Source organism: Canis lupus, chromosome 10, assembly GCF_048164855.1.
Source record: "Canis lupus baileyi chromosome 10, mCanLup2.hap1, whole genome shotgun sequence".
Taxonomy (NCBI): Eukaryota; Metazoa; Chordata; class Mammalia; order Carnivora; family Canidae; genus Canis; species Canis lupus.
Window position 1 is genome coordinate 10,790,548 of NC_132847.1, and position 20,549 is coordinate 10,811,096.

A 20,549-nucleotide genomic window follows, 5' to 3' on the forward strand; every position below is an offset into this window, starting at 1 on the left:
ATACTACTATACTATTTTCAAGCAGTAGATTTTGCTTTATGGATTGGTGAAGCCAGCTTAATGTTAAGCCCTTACAGGGACTTGCTTCTTCTCCTAGGGCACCTGAAGAATTTTGTTTGTTTCTTTTAAGATATATATAAAACTGGGATTTATAAATTTCTGTAAGTTGTATCTCATTTTTTTTTCTGAAAAAATATGTACCCTTTTCATTTGTGGCTTCAGTTCTTCCTGTATTCTATGGATATTATATCCCGATTAATCGATTTATCTGTTAACCTCTTTGTTGTTATGTATCAGCATGTGGCTTTTCTTTTTTTATTCATTGTCTCCTAATTAATTATATATCTCTTCCCTTTACATTTACCTCAAATCAATATGCCAGTTTTTCACTTTGAAACCTTTCTTCTTTCGGGTTCTAACTTGTATATTTGTCCCATTTTGACCTTATTTAGAGTCTTTATTTTTCCCTCTGCTCTCAATCATCCATTTTCGTAACTTTGCATTGACTTGTCATCTTGTCCTAGAGCTCTTGTTTTGGGGAATATAGTTGCTTAAAACCTATGGCATGAAGAACTCTCATGCCATTGTTCTTCTGTTCCTTGGGTTATGTTTAATTTCAAACTGGGGATTTTTCCTTTATTTTGTCCTGTTTTGTTTTACTCAGTGTGTTAATATAGTTAATGGGCCTCGCCCCACCCCACCCCCGCCCCATTACTCTTGTTTAATTTGGAATTTGTATTCTTACCTCACCATATTTTATTCTGGGAGTGAATTTACTCTGACATGCTTTGTTTTTGTCTTGCTGTGGTAGCTGACATACTCACTCTCCCTGCGTCTGGAAGAAGACGTCCAGTCCCCCAATATCTAGAGCCTCTGAATATGTTACTTTAAGTGTCAAAAGAGCCTTCGCAGAAGGGAGTAAGTTAAAGATTTTGAGAGAGAAATATTCTGGATTGCCTGTGTGGGGCTGATATAATAAAAAGAATCCTTAGCAGAGGGGAGTAAGAGAAAAATAGAATAGCGATGTGCGATGGAAACGGTTGTTGAAGCGATGTGTTTGAAGATGAAGGAACAAGAGCCAAGGAATGCAGGCAGCCTCGAAAGCCTGGAAAAGAAAAGAGAACAGGTTCTCCCCTGGAGCCTCTGGGTGGAACCAGTGCCACTAACACCTTGATTTCAGGCTGTGAGATCCGTATCAGACTTCTGGCCTCTGGAACTGTATGTGAGATAATAAATTTTTATTTTAAGCCACTAATTTCTTCTATTTTACTGTAGCAGACATAGGGAATTAACACAGTAAAGGATGTTTAGAACAATTCTTCCTTAGATCTGGACATAATCTGAGCCATTTTACTTTTGGGTGGAATTCTTTCTTTTTTTTTTTTTTTTCATTCCAAAGTGTATTCACTCTTAATTTCATGAATCTCCTTAGTCACTAGTCTGGTCAAGGAAATATTTGTGGTTATTTCATTGATTATGTTTTGTTTTGTTTTTCTTTTTGTTTTAATCTCTGATTGCCAGTTCCTTCCTGGTGCTCTGCTCTGTAGGCATGTATTTTAAGGGGCTTGACTTCTATCCCTGGCAATGAATTCTGTCATATGTCCCTACCACACTTTGCTTACCCATTCCTCTGAAGTTGGAAACTAAACTAACATGACAGCCCCCTGCTAGTATAAATAATGGTATTAGTATCAGCCTTGCAAAGGTCCCTTTAAAGAATGAGATTATAGGATCATGGCTTATATGCTTATTTAATTTTATAATATGTTGACTAATTGTTCTTCAGCATGGCTGCTGAAGACATTTTAGATCATGAAGATTTGTTTTTTTTTTTAAACCCATATCCTTATAATCATGTATATAGTTTGACCAGTTTGACCTAACTTTTACCAATGTGATACATGTAAAATAGTATCTAATTTTTGTTTTTACTTTATCTGATTGGTAAGAAGGCTAAGCATTCTTGATGAATGTGCCTGCCATTCAGTGACTCTAAGAGGCTGAGCCCCTAGTAAGTGAAGGGAATGTACAGAGGCAGCACCCACTGGGGCCAGAGAAGACTGAAGGAGGCTCGAGACCATGGCCTGGTTCTAGTGTAACTGATAAATAAAGGTAAATACAGATTGTCCCTGAGGGAGGGGGGTGTATGCAGTGGTGGATGGGGGGTGGGATGGAGCTAACCACAGAGTTTGGTCTCTGTACAGAACCCAGCTGTTTCCAGAGGACATAGACTGGGGCCTGGAACAGATGCCTGGAGAATGAGACTTCTAGGCTTGACCAGAAGAGGATTCATTATGAGGGCCAGGGAATGTAAATCTAGGGGTTTTCTCTTTCTCCAAACCTCTTGGGAAATAATTAGGAAAAGAATAGCAAAAGAGACAGTGGCTTGTTGTAAAAATACACGAGCCTATTCCCAGTGGTGGGGGAAAATTCAAAATATTTAGGGTTGTATAGAATTATGAAATGCCCTCAAATCCACACCTATACACTCACATATACCAAAGCTATAACTGTTTCACATAAGTTAAATAATATTACTAATAAGATCTAATGTGAATTGTTTTCTATCATTCAGGCATGGTTAAACCCTAGTTCTCTCAGGTATTGCCTTCTCTGTGGGGAGATTCAAAGATGTGGTTACTGTAGACACAAGAAAGAATGTTCTTTAGTTAATCCAAGTCCTCTTTTCTCTTGTTTTGATGTCAAGTGCAAGATACACAAATTCAAGTTGATGATAGTTCCCAGTGGATGAAAGCAATGGCTCTAGTCTGAGTTGTGGCAGTCCTTGAATCCTGTGAGTATCAGCAGGGTTCCTGGTGTGTGCTGATGTAATCCCTAGGTCACTGATGACACTGATGCTGGCTTGCATCATAATAGCCCTGTTGGTATGTTGAGCACTGGTCAGGACAGTGATTTAGTGAGGAAGTAGTTTCTCTACTGATTTGTTGTTCGTGAGTGTACAAGTGAACTAGTTTGATTCTTCGTTATTGTTAGCCGACTCTCTGAGCTGAGTTTCAGGGAGAAAGGTACTGATTGGAGTCACTCTCTGAAGAGGTGAACCATGAAGCAGAAACGAAAAAGGAAGCATCTAGAAAGGACAAGTTCCCCCCAAACTGTCAAGAGGTCAAAAGGTATGTGTTAAGCATCTTCTCTGAGCACAGGGTGACAAGGAACTGCCTCTAAAGAAAGGAGGAGAGAAGAAGGGAAGCGGGGGAGGGATGTGTATATATGCTAGTCTTTCTGAGGGCTCAGATAGTCTCTGAGAGTCAAGAGAAAATTCAAGTGACCAAAACCTTGTCTCTGCAGCTTAAGACCTGTGCCATCTCTATGTCACTCTGGGTTACTGCACTACAGACTTAGTGAGTGGCTGATTAGTACTCTTTCTGTGGAAATTGTATTTTCCTATATTTTATTTCTGCCTAAGGGCATTGATGTAGTATAGGATGTTATTATAAGTTTTCCAGTAGTACTTTCTCCTGTTAATGAGGAAGAAAATGTGGCTCATAGAAGTAAGGAGAAATTTTTAAAAGAGCACTTGAAACTGGTTGTACAGGGATGAGAGTATAAAGTCAGAATTTACTTACTCAGAAGCAAAAAAGAATTTTGTCTCAGACTATGAGAATGTAAATGCGGGGTTCCTATCTAAAATGCAAGAAAAGGGCAGAATATGTACATATACCACTGTTTAATGATAATGGTTAAATTGAGGAGATTGTTTCTGAAGAAATGGAAAACTGAAGTAGTTCTGGTTGCTATGGAAATTAAAAGTAAACAAGTAACATCTAGGAGGAGAAACCATTGTTCAGTGGTGGGGAGTTGGGGGAGGGCAGATTAAGGCTAACCCTGAAGTTACAAGTGTTGACTCCTACTTGGGAAGAGGACTTGATATTTCGAACAATGTTTGTGCTTTCTGGGAGAGAAGCCTGGAAAGCGAGGTTATCTGTATTTTACCTGCAATAAAATTAGTCCGTGTTGAGAGTTGTTATTGAGTGTAAAGTATGAGACATGGAAAACATGTACTCATAACTGTGTTTCCCATATACACACATATAGAATATAAGTATGCCAGGAAAAGGTAATTAATATCAAGTATAATTGTCCACTTACTCTGTACCAGATCCAATTATTTGCCTCTCAAAAACACATTACGTCCTTACGTCATTAGTGAGAATAGATTTGGCCTTTGTAACTAGTACACAAATGAATCGGTTTCTTGCTTATATAACAATTCAGAGTATATAAAAATGGAATATGGCAAGTCTCCAGGGCTGATAGAATCTTTGCTATCATCAACCTGAGCTTTAAAATAGACCCTGGATTATCAACATCCCAACTAGCTGGAAAGTGAAGAGCATGGAGGGACCCAGAAGAGGTATTTTTGGTTCTGTTTGGAAGGGTCACATGTCATTTCCACTCATTTTCCATTTTCAAAAACTTAATCCCATTGTCAGAACTGCCGCAAGAGATGCTGATAAATACAATCTAGTAGTATGTCCAGGTAGAAAGGAGATAGCTTGCACTTTCTGCTCCAGTTACAAGGAACATTGTACAAACCCAACTCCTCCTGATAGAAACACAATAAATGAACCATATTATGCTCTCCATGAAAATGGAGGCTATGTGTGTTCACTAAACGTGTCTTGTTTATACTCTTGTTGTTTGTTTAATGGATGGATAAATTCGCAAACACCAATCATGGGTCACATCTTTATTATTTTTGTGTGATTTCTCAGCAAGTACTAACTTACAAGAAGTTCTACAGCATGAACAAAGTGCAGTGGCCTCAACTTCAGGCCAGACAGCAAAGGACTCTTCTTCCTCTTCAGAATGCTTCTGCACCTCCTCCCAAGAAAAGCTCACTGGTGCTGGTAAGGAGAGTTTATTGAATAAAATGGAATCTAGGCAGAAGCCAGAGATGAACTGAGTGATTCTGATCATCAGTTGATGAAAGGCTGACCAAAACAGAAAGAAACTCCAACTGTATCTCTGTCTTCTTCTCTGACCAGAGGTAGAAATCATCACTTGCAAGGGGAAAATACTTAAAAGGAGTGGAGTAATCCCAAAAAGATCAGCAGAGAGCAGTGTTTTATTTGAGGAAATGGTGGGAGAGGGTCTGGGTATGAGAATTTTACCAGAGAAACATGGAAGGGTAGGTCAGTGTCAACCAGCAAAAGCACATATGTTATCCCGGTGCAGACTGTCTGCACTCCTTATTCTCATCCTTCATTTCCTTATAATTTCCATATGCACCTTAATTCTCTATGCCATGTTTTTGTTCCTGCTACACAAACACAGATAATTTTTCTGACTTCTAAAACCCAAGCTTAGTTATCCCTGTTTTTAAATGTCATAGAAGCATACAACGTATAGTTTTTGTCTGGTTTCTTTCACTCACCATTACATTTGTGAAATTTATCTAATATAATTTATATATAAATATAGATTATACCTATGCACATGTATTATATATAAATATAGTCTCGAGGTTCATTTATTCTTTCTCTTAAAACCTTTGATTTTTACATCCTCTAATGTTATTTCATTCTTCCCTTATATTTCACAAATACGCCAAGTCTAGTCTCGAAGAGAATATTAAGTCCTATAACAAAATATAACACTGTAATCCGTAGACATAGGACGCAGAATCTGTACACATGGATATGTGCTAAACTGAAACCCAGAAAGCATACATACCATTATCACTTACACAAAATTCATCTCATATTCAGATTCACAAGCACCAAATCAATTACACTTTAAGCCCTAGCTCTGTTTAAACCAACATGTTAGGAACATATAGACACAAAGCACATTGCACCCATCACACCGTTTTGCCACAGTAGGTATGTAATGCACATATCAGACATATCCATAAGAGGGGATGATGATATTTAGCAATTAACTAATGAGCCACGAGCTTGGTTAGCATGGAAAGAGAGACATGACATAAAAATAAAGAATGTGTTCTTCAAAAGTTAAGATTTTGTCTCGTTTGAGGCTGTAAAACTCTAGGAGATAGAATGCAGAGGATAAAAATGTAACAAATATAAAGGAAGGCAAATGGTACTGAAAATTCTAACCAAGATGAATGAATATGAAGACCCACAGTAACAGGATCCAAATAGAAGAATAGGATGCTGAAAGATACCAATTCTCCGCCCAAACTAAAGATTACTGTTCAGAACAAAGTAAGTATTTCCATAGAATCAATGGGAAGAATAGGTAAGGGAAAAGAGTATAGGAGGGGGAACAGAATGGAACCAGCTGCTTTTCTGATTTATATTCAATTTTTTAGGAATCCCAAAATCAGGCAAATGTGATCCACCACCTGGCCACTCTTTGGAAGACAATACTCTGGTCCCTGAGGCAAAAGGTGAATCCTCTGAATCAGAATACTTCTCCTGCTATTCCTCCTTCAGTCATCTGTCTTCTGCAGGTAAGGGGCAAGGAAAGGCATGCAAAGTCTAGGCAGATTAGGGCAGTGGGAGCCTGAACAGACTGGTAGACACCCAGCTCAGCATCTCTCAGCTAGTGGGAGAAAGGTACACATCAGACCCAGTTATAATCTTATCCTCATTTCTTATTGGGAATCCAAGTCTCTTGTTCTTGTATCCTCACTAGGAACTGAATACAAACAGTTTTCATGGGGCAGCCCCAGTGCCGCAGCGGTTTAGGGCCACCTGCACCCCAGGGTGTGATCCTGGAGACCCTGATCGAGTCCCATGTCAGGCTCTCTGCATGGAGCCTGCTTCTCTCTCTGCCTCTGTCTCTGCCTCTCTTTCTCTCTGCATCTCTAGGAATACATAAATAAATAAATCTTTTTTAAAAAAAATTACTGTTCATAACAAAGTAAGTATTTCCATAGCAGTCAAAGGGAAGAATAGGTTATGGAAAAGAGTATAGGGATCCCTGGGTGGCGCAGCGTTTTGGCGCCTGCCTTTGGTCCAAGGCGTGATCCTGGAACCCAGGATCGAATCTCAAATTGGGCTCCCTGTGCATGGAGCGTGCTTCTCCCTCTGCCTGTGTCTGCCTCTCTTTCTCTCTGCATCTCTAGGAATAAATAAATAAATAAATAAATAAATAAATAAATAAATAAATAAATCTTTAAAAAAAAAAAAAAGATTATTGTTCAAAACAAAGTAAGTATTTCCATGGGGTCAATGGGAAGAATAGATTAGGGAGAAGAGTATAGGAGGGGGAACAGAATGGAACAAGCTGTTTTTCTGACTTATATTGAATTTTTTAGGAATCTCAAAATCAAGCAAATTTGATCCACCACCTGGCCCCTCTGTGGAAGACAATACTCTAGTCCCTAAGGCAAAAGGTGAATCCTCTGAATCAGTATATTTCTCCTGCTATTTCCTCCTTGAGTCATCTGTCTTCTGCAGGTAAGGGGCAAGGAAAGGCATGCAAAGTCTGGGCAGATTAGGGCAGTGGGAGCCTGAACAGACTGGTAGACACCCAGCTCAGCATCTCTCAGCTAGTGGGAGAAAGGTACACATCAGACCCAGTTATTATCCTATCCTCATCTCTTATTTGGGAATCCGAGTCTCTTGTTCTTGTATCCTCACTAGGAACTGAATACAAACAGTTTTCATGGGGCAGCCCCAGTGCCACAGTGGTTTATGGCCGCCTGTAGCCCAGGGCGTGATCCTGTAGACCCTGGATCGAGTCCCATGTCAGGCTCTCTGCATGGAGCCTGCTTCTCCCTTTGCCTCTGTCTCTGCCTCTCTTTCTCTCTGCAACTCTTTGAATAAATAAATAAAGACATCTTTTTAAAAAAAAAAAAAAAAGATTACTGTTCAGAACAAAGTAAGTATTTCCATAGAAGTCAATGGGAAGAATAGGTTAGGGAGAAGAGTATAGTAGGGGGAACAGAATGGAACTACCTCTTTTTCTGACTTATAATGAATTTTTTAGGAATCTCAAAATCAAGCAAATTTGATCCACCACCTGGCCACTGTTTGGAAGACAATACTCTGGTCCCTGAGGCAAAAGTTGAATCCTCTGGATCAGAATACTTCTCCTGCTATTCCTCCTTCAGTCATCTGTCTTCTGCAGGTAAGGGCAAGGAAAGGCATGCAAAGTCAAGAAGATTAGGGCAGTGGGAGCCTGAACAGACTGGTAGACACCCAGCTCAGCATCTCTCAGCTAGTGGGAGAAAGGTACACATCAGACCCAGTTACTATCTTATCCTCATCTCAATTTGGGAATCCGAGTCTCTTGTTCTTGTATCCTCACTAGGAACTGAATACAAACAGTTTTCATGGGGCAGCCCAGGTGGCTCAGAGGTTTAGCGCCACCTTCAGCCCGGGGCCTGATCCTCCAGACCTAGGATCCAGTGCCTTTGTTGGGCCCCCTGCATGGAGCCTGCTTCTGTCTCTGCCTGTCTCTCTCTCTCTCTCTCTCTCACTCTCTCTCTCTCTCTGTCTGTCATGAATAAATAAGTAAATAATCTAAAAAAACAAAAACAAAAAACAAAAAAGAACACAAACAGTTTTCACTATCAGATGGTAGATAGAAAGTCTGTGCATTCATTTTGGGAAAATATCATTTATTGAGGGATGTATCCAGAATTGCTGTATGTCAGTTAAACCTACAAGCAAAGATTTAATGTAAAATTAAACCAAAGATTGCAGTACTCTAGTAATTTCTCACTGAAGAAATGTGAAAGGCTCTGAATCGTTAGTCATCCATGTAAAAGAGTCTTATAGGTAATGACTTACGGAACATGAGCTCCCCATGCAAAACTACAAAACACATAATCTAAAGTAGATTCTGCAAACACAATGAACACTAAGATTTAGCTTCAAAGAAAATCATTTAATTGAACAATAGGAATGGTAAATAAGAATATTTACAGTTATTAAACAAGTAAAAACATAAAACACTATCAATAAAAAGATTTAAAAAACCAAGTTTTAGAAATGAGAAATAATGTTCTAGAAATCATAAAAAATGTGGATGAGTTAAACATCACATTTGTCAGAGGAAAAGAACATTTGTGACCTGAAGGCTAGAGCCAGGGAATTACTTACAAATATAAATCAGAGTGATCAATACATTGGAAATATGAAAAAAGGATTAAGATAAATGAGGAGAAAATGTGACAGTATGACATATCAAACTAATGCTTGTTTAGAATAAAACAGAGAACGTAAGACAGATAAAGAAGTAATTGCCAAGATTTTTTTTTCAGAACTCTGGAAGATACAAACCCTTAGAATCAGGAAACATTATTAGGAAGCTCGTTACAGAAATGGCAAAAATAATCCCCACTAAACTAAGGACACTAAAGCCAATATTCAGAACCTCAATAACAAAGATGTTAAAGCAACTGGGGAGAAGCACACCGTCTTTCAAAAGAATGGTGATCTGTCAGACAGTGACCATATCCACAGCAATTATCTAATAACAATATAAGATAATGTGCTGGATGAAAAGAACAGTCACATCATAAAGAAAAGAAGGGTGAAAAAAAGACATCGTCAGATAAAAAAGTAGAAAACATAAAAGATAAAAAATTTGAAAACACAGAACGTATTTGGAAAGATGAAATGGAAGCCAGGAACGGAAGGTGAGCTGAGAAGTCTGTGATTGAATGCCAGTAGGTTTTGATGATTTCCACACCCAAACCAGGAATCACTGATTCACAGATAATCCACCAAACAGATGTAACTGAAGTACTGGATGACAGTCACATACAACTTGACTGGGAGCTCAAGTATTCTAAGCTCCTTATTTTGCACAAAGAATGGGTGGCACCATTGACTCAAATAAACAACTCTACACTCAGAAAAGAAAGGAAATCAGGTAAATAGAGCCTGCCCGTTTGTAAAGCCCCTAGTCAGTCCAGAGTATGTGGAGCATTTATTATCATCTACCGAAAGCTTTAACAATTTACCGCAAACAGTGGATTAAAGACAACAAAAATGTATTATTCTCTTATGGTTGTAGAGGTCAGAAGTCTAAAATACGGCATATGGACCCGTCATCTAATCCCAAATAATGTTCCCATCTCAGGGTCCTTAATCTAATAATATCTGCAAAGTCCCTTGGGCCTTAAAGGTAACATTATGGACTCTGGAGATAGGATATGGGCATCTTTTGATGAAATGCGTGAGACACAGTGACGTATGTATAGTCAGGTAAACAAATACTAAAATATATGGACTGTACACTGTGATGACACAATTTCAAGACACACCGCAGCGACCTCAATAAAGACAATGTACATATATTATATCCAGCTAGCCATGAGCACTTGGGAAAAAGTAAAAATGGTCGAATACTTCTATTTTGGAGCTTTGGCCAGAAAAGAGACTATACTATCCCTGAGTGTCTGACACAGAGTAAGCAATCCAAGTGCACTGAATATATGAAACACTAGATATATCTTTTTAATTCTAATTAAATTTACAGAAATTTTAAAGAAGCAAAAGGATACTCCACAGCCTGGTGAGAGTACCTCACAGGAAGAACACAGTGCCGTTGTCTCAAGTGACCTCCCCTGTGCCTCTGACAATAAGAATACGGGTAAGTCGAGGTGTCTGAACTGGAGGTGGGTAGTGGCAAAGGGAGATGTAAGCATGGCTGAGGGTCCAGCTGAGCATTTCTATTTACAGACTCATAGATGAGAGATATAAAGTGATCCAGGCCCATGTCCAGATGAGAGGGATAACACAAGGTCTTTTTTCTCTCCAGGAGATGTTCATTGCATCTATATAAAACAAAGCCTGGAGATTCAAGGGGAATCTCAGAGAGGACAAATATCCATAAGTGCAGGGCCATGTTTGCAAAGGTGGAGTCTAAAGAAATGTCAGATCTCTCTGAGAAATGGAAATATAAACTCAGTGTGAACCTGAGAAGATGAATTCTGTTGGTCATAATGTGGGCAAATCTCTGACAGCTGGTGTGAAATGGGCCAGCAAAGAACAGATAGGGCATCCAAGAAGGAACCAGTAGATTTTGCTTTTTTCTCTAAGAGAGGACTGAACTCCTTAGCATATGTCCTTTCATGGGGGAAGAAGGGGCAGAGATTTGAAAGAGACCCTTCGATTCTTCTCCAACAACCTCCTAACCCTCATGAGCACACAGGAATATTTATTCCATCACATACTCTACTAGGCTTAGCACAAAGTCCTCTCACAGTTAACCCTATTGACACTTGTCTCTTCATTTCCCATTCTCTGGTCCCATTTCTTTCTTTTCTTTTTCTTTTTTCTTCTTTTTCTTTTTATTTTTTTAAGGATCTTAATCATTTATTCACAAGAAACACATATAGAGAGAGGCAGAGACATAGGCAGAGGGAGGAGAGGCTCCCTCAGGGAGCCCAACTTGAGACTCAATCCCGGGAAGCCAGGCTCATGCCCCGAGCCAAAGGCAGGTGCTCAACCACTGAGCCACCCAGGCATCCCTCTGCTCCCATTTCCTTATACTCTCAGACAGACTCATAAATTCAGATCCTCATATCTTGAACCTTCACAACTCATTTTGCAGCATATGTATTCCTCAAGTTTGCCTTCTCTAATGACATCCTTAGATACTATCATCTCAAACTCACACAAATAATCTCACTCTTGTAGAACTTCATATTTCACATTAACAGTGAACAAAACCACACAATCATATAACATCGTGTAAAACTCCTCTGTCCCAGGTCGCTTAGGCCCCTCAGGTAATTCCACAATCTAGGACCTCGCGTGAGGTCTTGCCTCTATCCTTGCCTCTATCCTAGCACTTTCACAATCTCAACATATCTCACAAAATTACGCAGGTCCATATCTCTCTCATAAATCAAATAGACAGTACGTCACAACTTGAACCTCAGCAGTACATGACACCCAGATCACTCATACCACCTTTACATATACAGGATTATGCTGTACCATCCACTAATATATGATGCTCATGCTACCTTTACGTAGAATGGCCATGGCACCCGTACGCCTTCTACATAAAATTGTTGAAGAAACATGACAGACACGTACACAATCAGACAGTACTCACCGAACACGGTACACATACTACGTCTCTAAAAAATAGTCCACCCCCCACTGACTTGTCTCATGCCTATAACATGACCTACCAGATACTCTCCAGTGACCTAAGAGACAAAGTAGGTGCATTTTGTGAAGTTAAATTTGGGTACAAGCTTAAATAAACTTTTTAAATATAGGAAGAGACTTAATATGTTTGAGTTATTTTATCAGGAACAGAAAATTACCTATTTACTGAAAGTTGAGTTTGGAAATGTAGATTAAGAGGAAGAAAAACTAACTGGCAATTTTCGGGATGTGTTGAAGTTCATGATAGAGGTAAAACCCGATCCCAAAAATATACATATTTTACTAGGAAAATAATCAACAACTTAGAATTTAGCTGTTAATTGGGAAAGTTTAGTGGTAGGCTTATGAGTATGGTAAGTATAGAGGCAAAAGCTGATCAGAACAATGTGTGTGGAACATGAGGAAGATGACACCACTAACTAGGCCAAGTGACAGCTGAGCCACTTGGCCAGTCCATAGCTCCTGACAGGGGAGCTGTGCCCGTTGCTGGGAAGTGCCGTCTGGAGTCAGCTTTGGGGATCCCCCTGGAGTCTCCAGTCCTGCAGAGCTGTGCAGCAGAGCCCTCAGGTGAGGTCCCTGGAGCACAGGAGCAGATATGTGGAAGAGGAGGCCAACAGATCGCAGTCTGTCATTCCTCCCTGTAAATCCTAACCCTCCCCGGAGGCAGCAGGACCTCGGTATCATAAACCACAGGTGGCAGACTGAAGACCTGTACTGACATACCTGCTCTGCATTTATTCTTGTGGTAAATGGAGTAGTAATAACAAATAATATGGGCACCTTACCATGTGCCAGGTTAGAATTTGAGCCTCTGATCAACTGCAGAAAACAACCTAGGGCTCTCATGCTCTCTTAGGTAACCAGACATTTCATTCCAGCAAATATTTTTAGGTACCTAGATTTTAGAACTTTGGATAGAAGCCAGACTATAATCTTCCTGGGAACAAGTGCTGTGTGTGTTATTATACATGTTATTTCTCGAATGTTTAATGGAGGCAAAGATATCATCTATCTGATTGTCCTTCTCTTTCCCAGAAGTCTTAAACACAGATGAAGACATTCTACTTTCTGGACCCTCTGGGTTGGCCCAAGGCCACAGCCAGAGGGCAGAAGTTTCAGACTCAGAATATATTTCCCGTATCTCTCCTGCAGACAAGCTCTTTGACAGAGGTAATATGGTGGGAGTGGAGGGGCTGGGGGGAAATCAGGCAGGGAGGTGAGGCAGCATGTTAGCCAAAAATTAGAATTACGAGCCTATGCCCCGCAATGCCATAAAGGACCCCTTCTCACGAGGACTGTCCAAGGTCTGTATTCCTAATTAATAAGCAGAAATGTACCAGGGAGGCCTCCCTGTCTTCTTTGGAAGAAGCTCTTAAAAGATCTGAATGAGAAGATAAAATATCTAAGAGAAATGTGGAAATATATTTTCGGAAAGGAAGTTTGGGCCATGACTGTGAAGTCTTAATTTGAACATTTCCAGCAGCAGGGTTCCCCGGGAACCTTGAAAATTCATTTTACCTGCATTTGTACATTATTTATCTATCTTTTTTTAAAGATTATATTTATTTTTTTATGAGAGGCACAGAGAGAGAGAGAGAGAGAGAGAGAGAGACAGGCAGAGGGAGAAGCAGGCTCCATTCAGGGAGCCTGTAGTCAGACTGGATCCTGGGTCTCCAGGATCACACCCCCAGCTGAAGGTGGCCCTAAACCGCTGAGCCGCTGGGGCTGCCCTCTATCTATCTATCCATCCATCTATCCATCCATCCTCTGTGTGTTTGTATGGGTGTAGAGATAGTTACCAGATATCAGTACATACATAGAGAGATACACATGCAGAATTCTTCATAAAATTGCACCCCATGCCCCCTCATTGCACAGTGTCCTATAAGGAAAACCAAGCTGAGAATATCCTACTTTAGTGACTGCATACTGTTTTACAGGCATGGTTCTAAGTGTCCAATACTCTCTACACATGTCCAGAAATCTCACGAGATAATATTATGGTCATTCGTTATAAACACAGTTTTACTAATTATTATTTAATTATATTTAGGAGTAAGTGAAGTTTTAAAAGATAAAGTCACCTGAAAATCGTAGCATTTCAATGAAGAAAGTCACCTTAGTTTCTATGAGAGTTAAGTCTCATGTGTGGTAATGATGTCTAACTAATAATATCCATTCAGTGTAGCTCTTTGAGTTGACACAGACTCCAGAAGATGCCATATCTCAGTGTTTTGTTTTGTTTTTAATCCTTTCCCCAGAATTCTGGAAGAACCAAGAGAATGTGCCTCAGCCTGAGTCATATGTGGTCTCTCCTGGCAGTGAGATTGCAGGAGAAAAGGCTTCTTCCTCAGAATACGTCTGCATCTCCCCTTCTGGTAAGTTTATCCTCGCTAAAGAGGACGGTAAGGGAAATACACAGGTCGCCTCTGAGCAGAGATAGCAGGTACAACTGAGCTGCTCAGCCCAAGCCTGACTTATCTTATTCTCCCCTTGAGAGCAGAAGAGGGCTTCAGGGCAGAGGGACTAGGACTGAAGCCCCTGCAGAGGAACAGAAAGGGAGTGTAGCTTCAGGGGGAGGACCCAGTCACCGTTGTAGCTTCAGGTCAAGTAGAGCCCCGCAGTGGTGTGGACATTTCATCACACCCTTCCCCCTCAGAGGTGCATGAACTCATCCTCACCCACACTCCTGCATCTGTATTCCTTCCTACCAGTTCTGGTCCCATTTCTCCTTCCTTTTCTCCTTGCCTTCCTTCCTCATTCACTTTCCCAGTCTCTGGCATGGCATAGCTACACCCTTGTCCCTTCATTCCCTCACACAGTCAGACTCATCCACTCACACACTAATACCATAAGTCCTTCACAACCCCTTGTACAGATCACCTGTTTTAACTCCCTCACACTAAGCCAAACTGCAGAAAATGGATATACCCTGAGGAGGATGGACTTTCATGTACAGCCTTTCTCATCCACATGCCACTTCACTCATGAAGACTCGGGCACTTCACAGAACGGCATATTTCAGGAGCTCAGGTCACTTCTGCTGGCATTCTAAGCTACAGTGTCAACAGGAAACAGCATTATTCCCACACTTGTTCACATGCTCTGTCACACTATGTAACACACATACACACACTCATTCGCTGTCACCTCTGACTAACATCAGAAACAGTCACCAGGGTACCTGCATGGCTCAGTCATTTGAGCATCCGACTCTTGGTTTCAGCTCGGGTCATGATCTCAAAGTAGTGAGATCCAGCCCCATGTCACACTCCACGCTCAGCAAGGAGTCTGCTTGTCCCTTTCCCTCTGCTTCTTCACTCTCTGTCTCTCTCTGTATCTCTCTCACAAATAAATAAATAAAATCTTAAAGGAAGCGTTCAACCAGATGTGTCCCAAAACACACATGCAAGTCCACAAGACACACTACACCCACATTCCTGCATAGTTATAGCAGGTACACACCTCAGATAAAACACACCACTCATAGAATGCCGAAATACCACATGTGTACAGACTTCTGCTCCACACATCTGCATGGGAATATTCTCATGGCCACCTTGACACCTCCGGACGTCACATACAGACTCTATTTGTCTTACGTTTGAAATTCTCTTTTGTAGGAAGCCATCAAAAACACCAAGATGTTTCTCATCCTGGACAATCTGAGCAACATGAGACTTCTTCGCCCTTTCCATATGTCTCATTTCCATTCCATCTGGTCAGTAGTACTCAGCCCTCTGAGCCCTCAGTACAACCACAGAAGGAAAGGCTCATGAAAATTTACTACATGCATGTCCAAATGAAAAGGGGGGTGGCTGTCTTAAGTGATTCAGAGGAAGAGCAGGAGCCTCCCTCAAAGAAGGCAAGACTAGAAGAAATGGCCTTTCCTGAAAAGGTCCATACAGAAGTCACCCCGTCTCATGAAGTACGAAGGAACTCCTAACTGGCAGTGAGTCCAGCTGGAACAGTGAAGCTCAAGAGGCAAAGGAGGAGGCTGACAGCCCAGCAGAGACTCCAGCTGTGGAGGAATGTTCCAGGGCCAAGACCCCCGAATGGCTTGTGGCCCTGGATAGTGGCTTCAGGTGCATGGGCTGCTGCTGGGTCTTCCCCAGCTTAGAGGCCCTACGGGAGAACGTCCAGCATGGGGTCACTGAGGGCTTTAGCTGCCATACTTTCCATCTGGCCTTAGCTTGGCTGAAGAGCAAAAAGAACAGGGCAAAGAAGAGAAGGGGGGAGAATACCAGGAAGAGAACACACCGAGGCCAGAAAGAACATCATTCTGGCATGAACATGTCTTCATGCTAATAAACAGACTCTCTGCAGCCCCTGAGAGAGAGAAAGTAGAGTAAACTAGACTCTACCAAGGGGCTTTCTTTATCTTCTCTAAACAACCCTCGTACCCACCTCTATTTATACACATCTACCACCCCGCCACTACCAGTGCACCAGCAGCAACAGGAGCAGAGGACCCCTTTCCACTCTATCCACTGCTCTCCCAAGAAGGAGGAGAAGAAGGTGGTTCTCACCATGCGGAACAGCAAGACACTCACATGCAGTCTAAAGAGCATCGTACACCAGCGTATCCTCTCTACGACTACACTGAAAAAAGGAGACTCCCTGGAAGCAGGGACTGCTGGAGGCCACATGGTCAAAGAGGTGAGGGCCCTAGGGCTAGGAGAACACCTCGAGGATGCCTGGGACTCAGGGTTCTGAGAAAAGGTTCATCCACCAGCGATGTCTCCCTGGGTTCTTTAATAACTATGATGCATAATTTTCTTCAGAGGAATATATACTTGGGGTGGAATACCTGATGGATGATGAATTAATGAGATTGCTTCCTTCCTATGCCTTTGAGGAGACGGGTAAGGACAAGACTAGTCAAGTACGGCAGAGAAGCCTGGGCCCATTATTCCTTAGATAAACCAGGTGTCACAGGAGTCTTAGCCCTGGGCCTACCTCCCTTTCAAGGGCAGAGCAGAGATGGACAAGGGTTAGTATGAAGGCTAGTCACAGTCCCACCTTTTTCCTGGGTGAGGGTGAGATCTCAGATGTCATGTTGTGAGTTTCATACCTGGAAGAACCTGCTAGGGAGTTACAACCACTTGAGAGAAACAACCAGAAGACTCCTATTTAATATATCCTAGGAGCCAGTAGTTCTGGCTGCTTCCTTTAAAGTGTCAGATGCAACTGGAGAAGAGAGACAAAGAAGCTACTCTTCTGCTATGGACCATTTCTGGCATTTCTGGCTTGGTTTTTTTTTTTTTTTTTTTTTTTTTTTTTTAGAGCTGGTGGGGGTGGATGGGGTGGAGGTGAAGGGAGAGAGAAAATCTTAAGCAGGCTCCCCCGGCAAGGAACCTGACATGTGACTTAGACTCACAACCCTGAAATCATGACCTGAGCCAAAATCAAGTCCGATGCTTAATTGAGCCACCCAGGCACCCTGATTTCTGGCAACTTTTAATGTGTTGCTTCCTGGAAGATCCCCATATTCTTTTATGAAGTTTCACAATTCCCATATCTTGTTCTTTATTCTCGCTACAGCTGCGAGTGCCTTATTCTAAGAGGTCACTAGAGGGGTTAAACGTAGACGAAGCTGCAAAGACGTTGCAAAATGAATGAGAGAGAGTATGGCTTTTTAGTCAATGGGATATAGGAAGGGCTCATCTTCTGGGGTCCAAAAGTCAGTTAGATTGGAGCCTGGGAATTGCCCTGAATCTTTTGAATCATGTAGAGCGAATGAACATTTATCATAAAAATAAGAAAAGCTGCCTTCCTCATTGAATGATCCTCTTCTCTGCTTTGGTTTTCTCACAGCAACACAGACCCATCACCCCAAAGATTTCAAACAACAGTATCCAGCACATTCCTGCAGTCTGATGGGAGTACAGACGTTTTCATGAGTCCCATAGCATCAAGGGAGGACCGGCTAAAGATGGATGTACCTGATCCTCTGCAGCTGCTCCCAGTTACCTGGAGAAATGTGGTGCCCAGCTCTGGAGAAAATATCCACAGAGAGGCGTGAGAAGCCCAAGGAATGCGGGGAATACCAGGCCCTCAGGAGCCCTGAGAGGAAAGAGTCTCTGCTCCTGCTGACTCTCCCCCACCCTGCCAGAGTCAGGCACCGCTGAAAATCCCTGCAATATTGCCTTGTGGGGAAGAGGGCGGTATTGCTAGAGGTGTTAGTACTGTGGAAAACACATTTCTCCTACCTAGAGCTTTCACCAGTGGAGCAGAAGATTGATGACAGCTTGGCAGGATTCGGGGGAGGAGACTGCTAACTTGACAAAGAATCTAGTTTGAGTTCTGCTTGCGGCTTCTCAAATCCCTTGCATTTACTGCAGGTGTGAACACCTGGCTCATAGTCTTACTCTCCAGCCTGGCTATAGATTTTTCACCCCATCTAACTTATTTCCCTCCTCGACATCTTATATCCATGAATATGTGCCTGAAGACTCTATGTGGTAGATTGTAATCCATACCCTTCCTCCCCTGTACTCGCACCCACAAGTTTCCGCCAGTGTAGTCTTCGTTAACAGTTTTACTTATTTTTCTATATCCTTTCCTTTATATGCACATATATCTTTCTCTGTATCGTTGTCTAATACGTTCACCTGCCTGGTTATTTGACTGGGGGACAGACATTCTTATTACTGAGAGAGGAAAAGCTACTGCACAAATGAAACAAAAGCAAAGAAAATACCCTGCTTGGCTTTTCTGGGCACATGTATGTTTACAAACACTTGATATACAGTCATAGGAGAGAGGATGGAACACCCTCATCAGGGATGATCAAATGTGTGTCCACAAGGGTGCCCCAAAGTCATAATCCAGTTTTAAGCCTACTAATTTTAGAAACATAAAAAATAAAAACGTTTTTAAAAATAAAATTTGCATGTTGAATTATTTGCCTATAACTTACACTTTAATTGTGTATTTTCAAAGATTAATTTTAATTTTTCTTTGTCACTTTGCTTGTCTTCAACTGGAGGGACAGAAACAAAAAAATGTTCTTTATAGTTCAGAAAACTACATAAGAGAAAGGAAATTAAAATAGTTCAACTTTCAAATGGTGGTCTATCATTTTTAGCTTAGCACTTCTGAAGTCATTAAAGCTTGAAACTGCTGGCTGACTTTTGGGACATATATACGTATATATGTATACATACAAGTGTGTATATATATATTTTAATGAACCCCTTGGTTTCTATGTCTGATATTTAAAATAATTTTTAGAAAGTTTCAAGTTATTGATGATTTTCTTGAAGCTTTTATTTATTCATGAGACATACAGAGAGGCAGAGACATAGGTAGAGGGAGAAGCAGGCTCTCTGTGGGGAGCCCAATGTGGGACTCAATTACCCGACCTGGGATCATGCCCTGAGTGGAAGGCAGATGCTCAACCACTGAGCCACCCAGGCGTCCCAAGTTGTTGGTGCTTTCAAAGCTTCAGTGGCAATAGTGCCAAGGTTTTATGTGGACATTAGTTTCCTTCCTCCTAGTGTAAGTGTCTGACTGGTCCTGTATGTATGAGTATAATGTATTATCAGTATAGACATAAGTATCAGGTCATGATCTTGAGGTCCTGGGATGAAGTCCCCATCTGCCTTCCTGGCAGCAGGAAGTCTGCTTCTCCCTCTGCCTCTGCCCCTTCCCCCACTTGTCCATGTGACCATGCAGACATGTGCTCTCTCTAAATCTTTTTTTAAAAAAGGGCTATTCTTCCACTGAATTGCTTTTGTAACTTTGATCAAAATCAGCTAATCACATTTGTATGGGTCTATTTCCAGGTTCCCTATTTCAAGTTCCATTGGTCTATGTGTCTGGATATGGACTTGCTATTGTATTGATTGCTGTAGGTATCGAGAAGCCTTAAAAATGGATAATATCTTTCATCCAATTCGATGTATCTTTTCTAATTTTTTTAACCATTTTAAGTCCTTTGTGTTTCCACATACATTTTAACATAAACTTGTAAACATATACATAAAAATCTTCTTGAGATTTTAATAGGGCTTACATGGAATCTTTAGATCAAAGAACTGACATCTTTAACACGCTGGGCATTCCAAACCATGAATGCTATGTATGTTTCTCCATTTATACTTATCACATTTAGGTCTTATTTTCTATCAGTACTTGTACTTTCCATTAGACAGATCCTATGCGTGTTTTATAAGATGCACAAACTTCTTGAATCTGTAAAATTGTCTTTCACAAAATTTGAAAAATCTTTGGGCATTATTTCTTAAGATATATATTGCGCTAATCTCTTCTCTCCTTCTGGGATGTCATTGGCATGAGTGTTAGAGCTATTGATCTTATGCCACAATTGTTAGAGGCTATGTTCGTTCTTTTAACATTTTTTTCTTTTTTCAGGTTGAATTTATATTTTTCTACCTTCAAAATTGGTTTTCTGACATAGAATTGTAATCCATATTCTGTAACTCTGTGGCAGAGAGTACTGTTTCTGATTCTTTC

The 20,549-nt window shown here is 41.1% G+C and overlaps 1 protein-coding gene across 4 annotated transcripts; it reads left to right on the top strand.

Moving 5' to 3' along the window:
* Positions 1–2,881: 2,881 nt before the first annotated feature.
* On the top strand, positions 2,882–18,908 carry LOC140641209 (uncharacterized). Of its 4 annotated transcripts, none has more exons than XM_072840672.1 (9): positions 2,882–3,131; positions 4,734–4,868; positions 6,296–6,436; positions 7,921–8,061; positions 10,423–10,536; positions 13,104–13,238; positions 14,330–14,446; positions 15,692–16,727; positions 17,886–18,908. In XM_072840672.1, exons 1-8 carry the CDS (start codon positions 3,062–3,064, stop codon positions 16,012–16,014), a joined length of 1,176 nt encoding a protein of 391 aa, XP_072696773.1. In that variant the 5' UTR covers positions 2,882–3,061; the 3' UTR covers positions 16,015–16,727; positions 17,886–18,908. The 4 variants fall into 4 exon arrangements, with proteins under 4 accessions (XP_072696773.1, XP_072696774.1, XP_072696775.1 ...); XM_072840673.1 differs by having other exon boundaries at positions 13,107–13,238; XM_072840674.1 differs by lacking the exon at positions 7,921–8,061.
* The last annotated feature ends 1,641 nt before the right edge of the window (positions 18,909–20,549 follow it).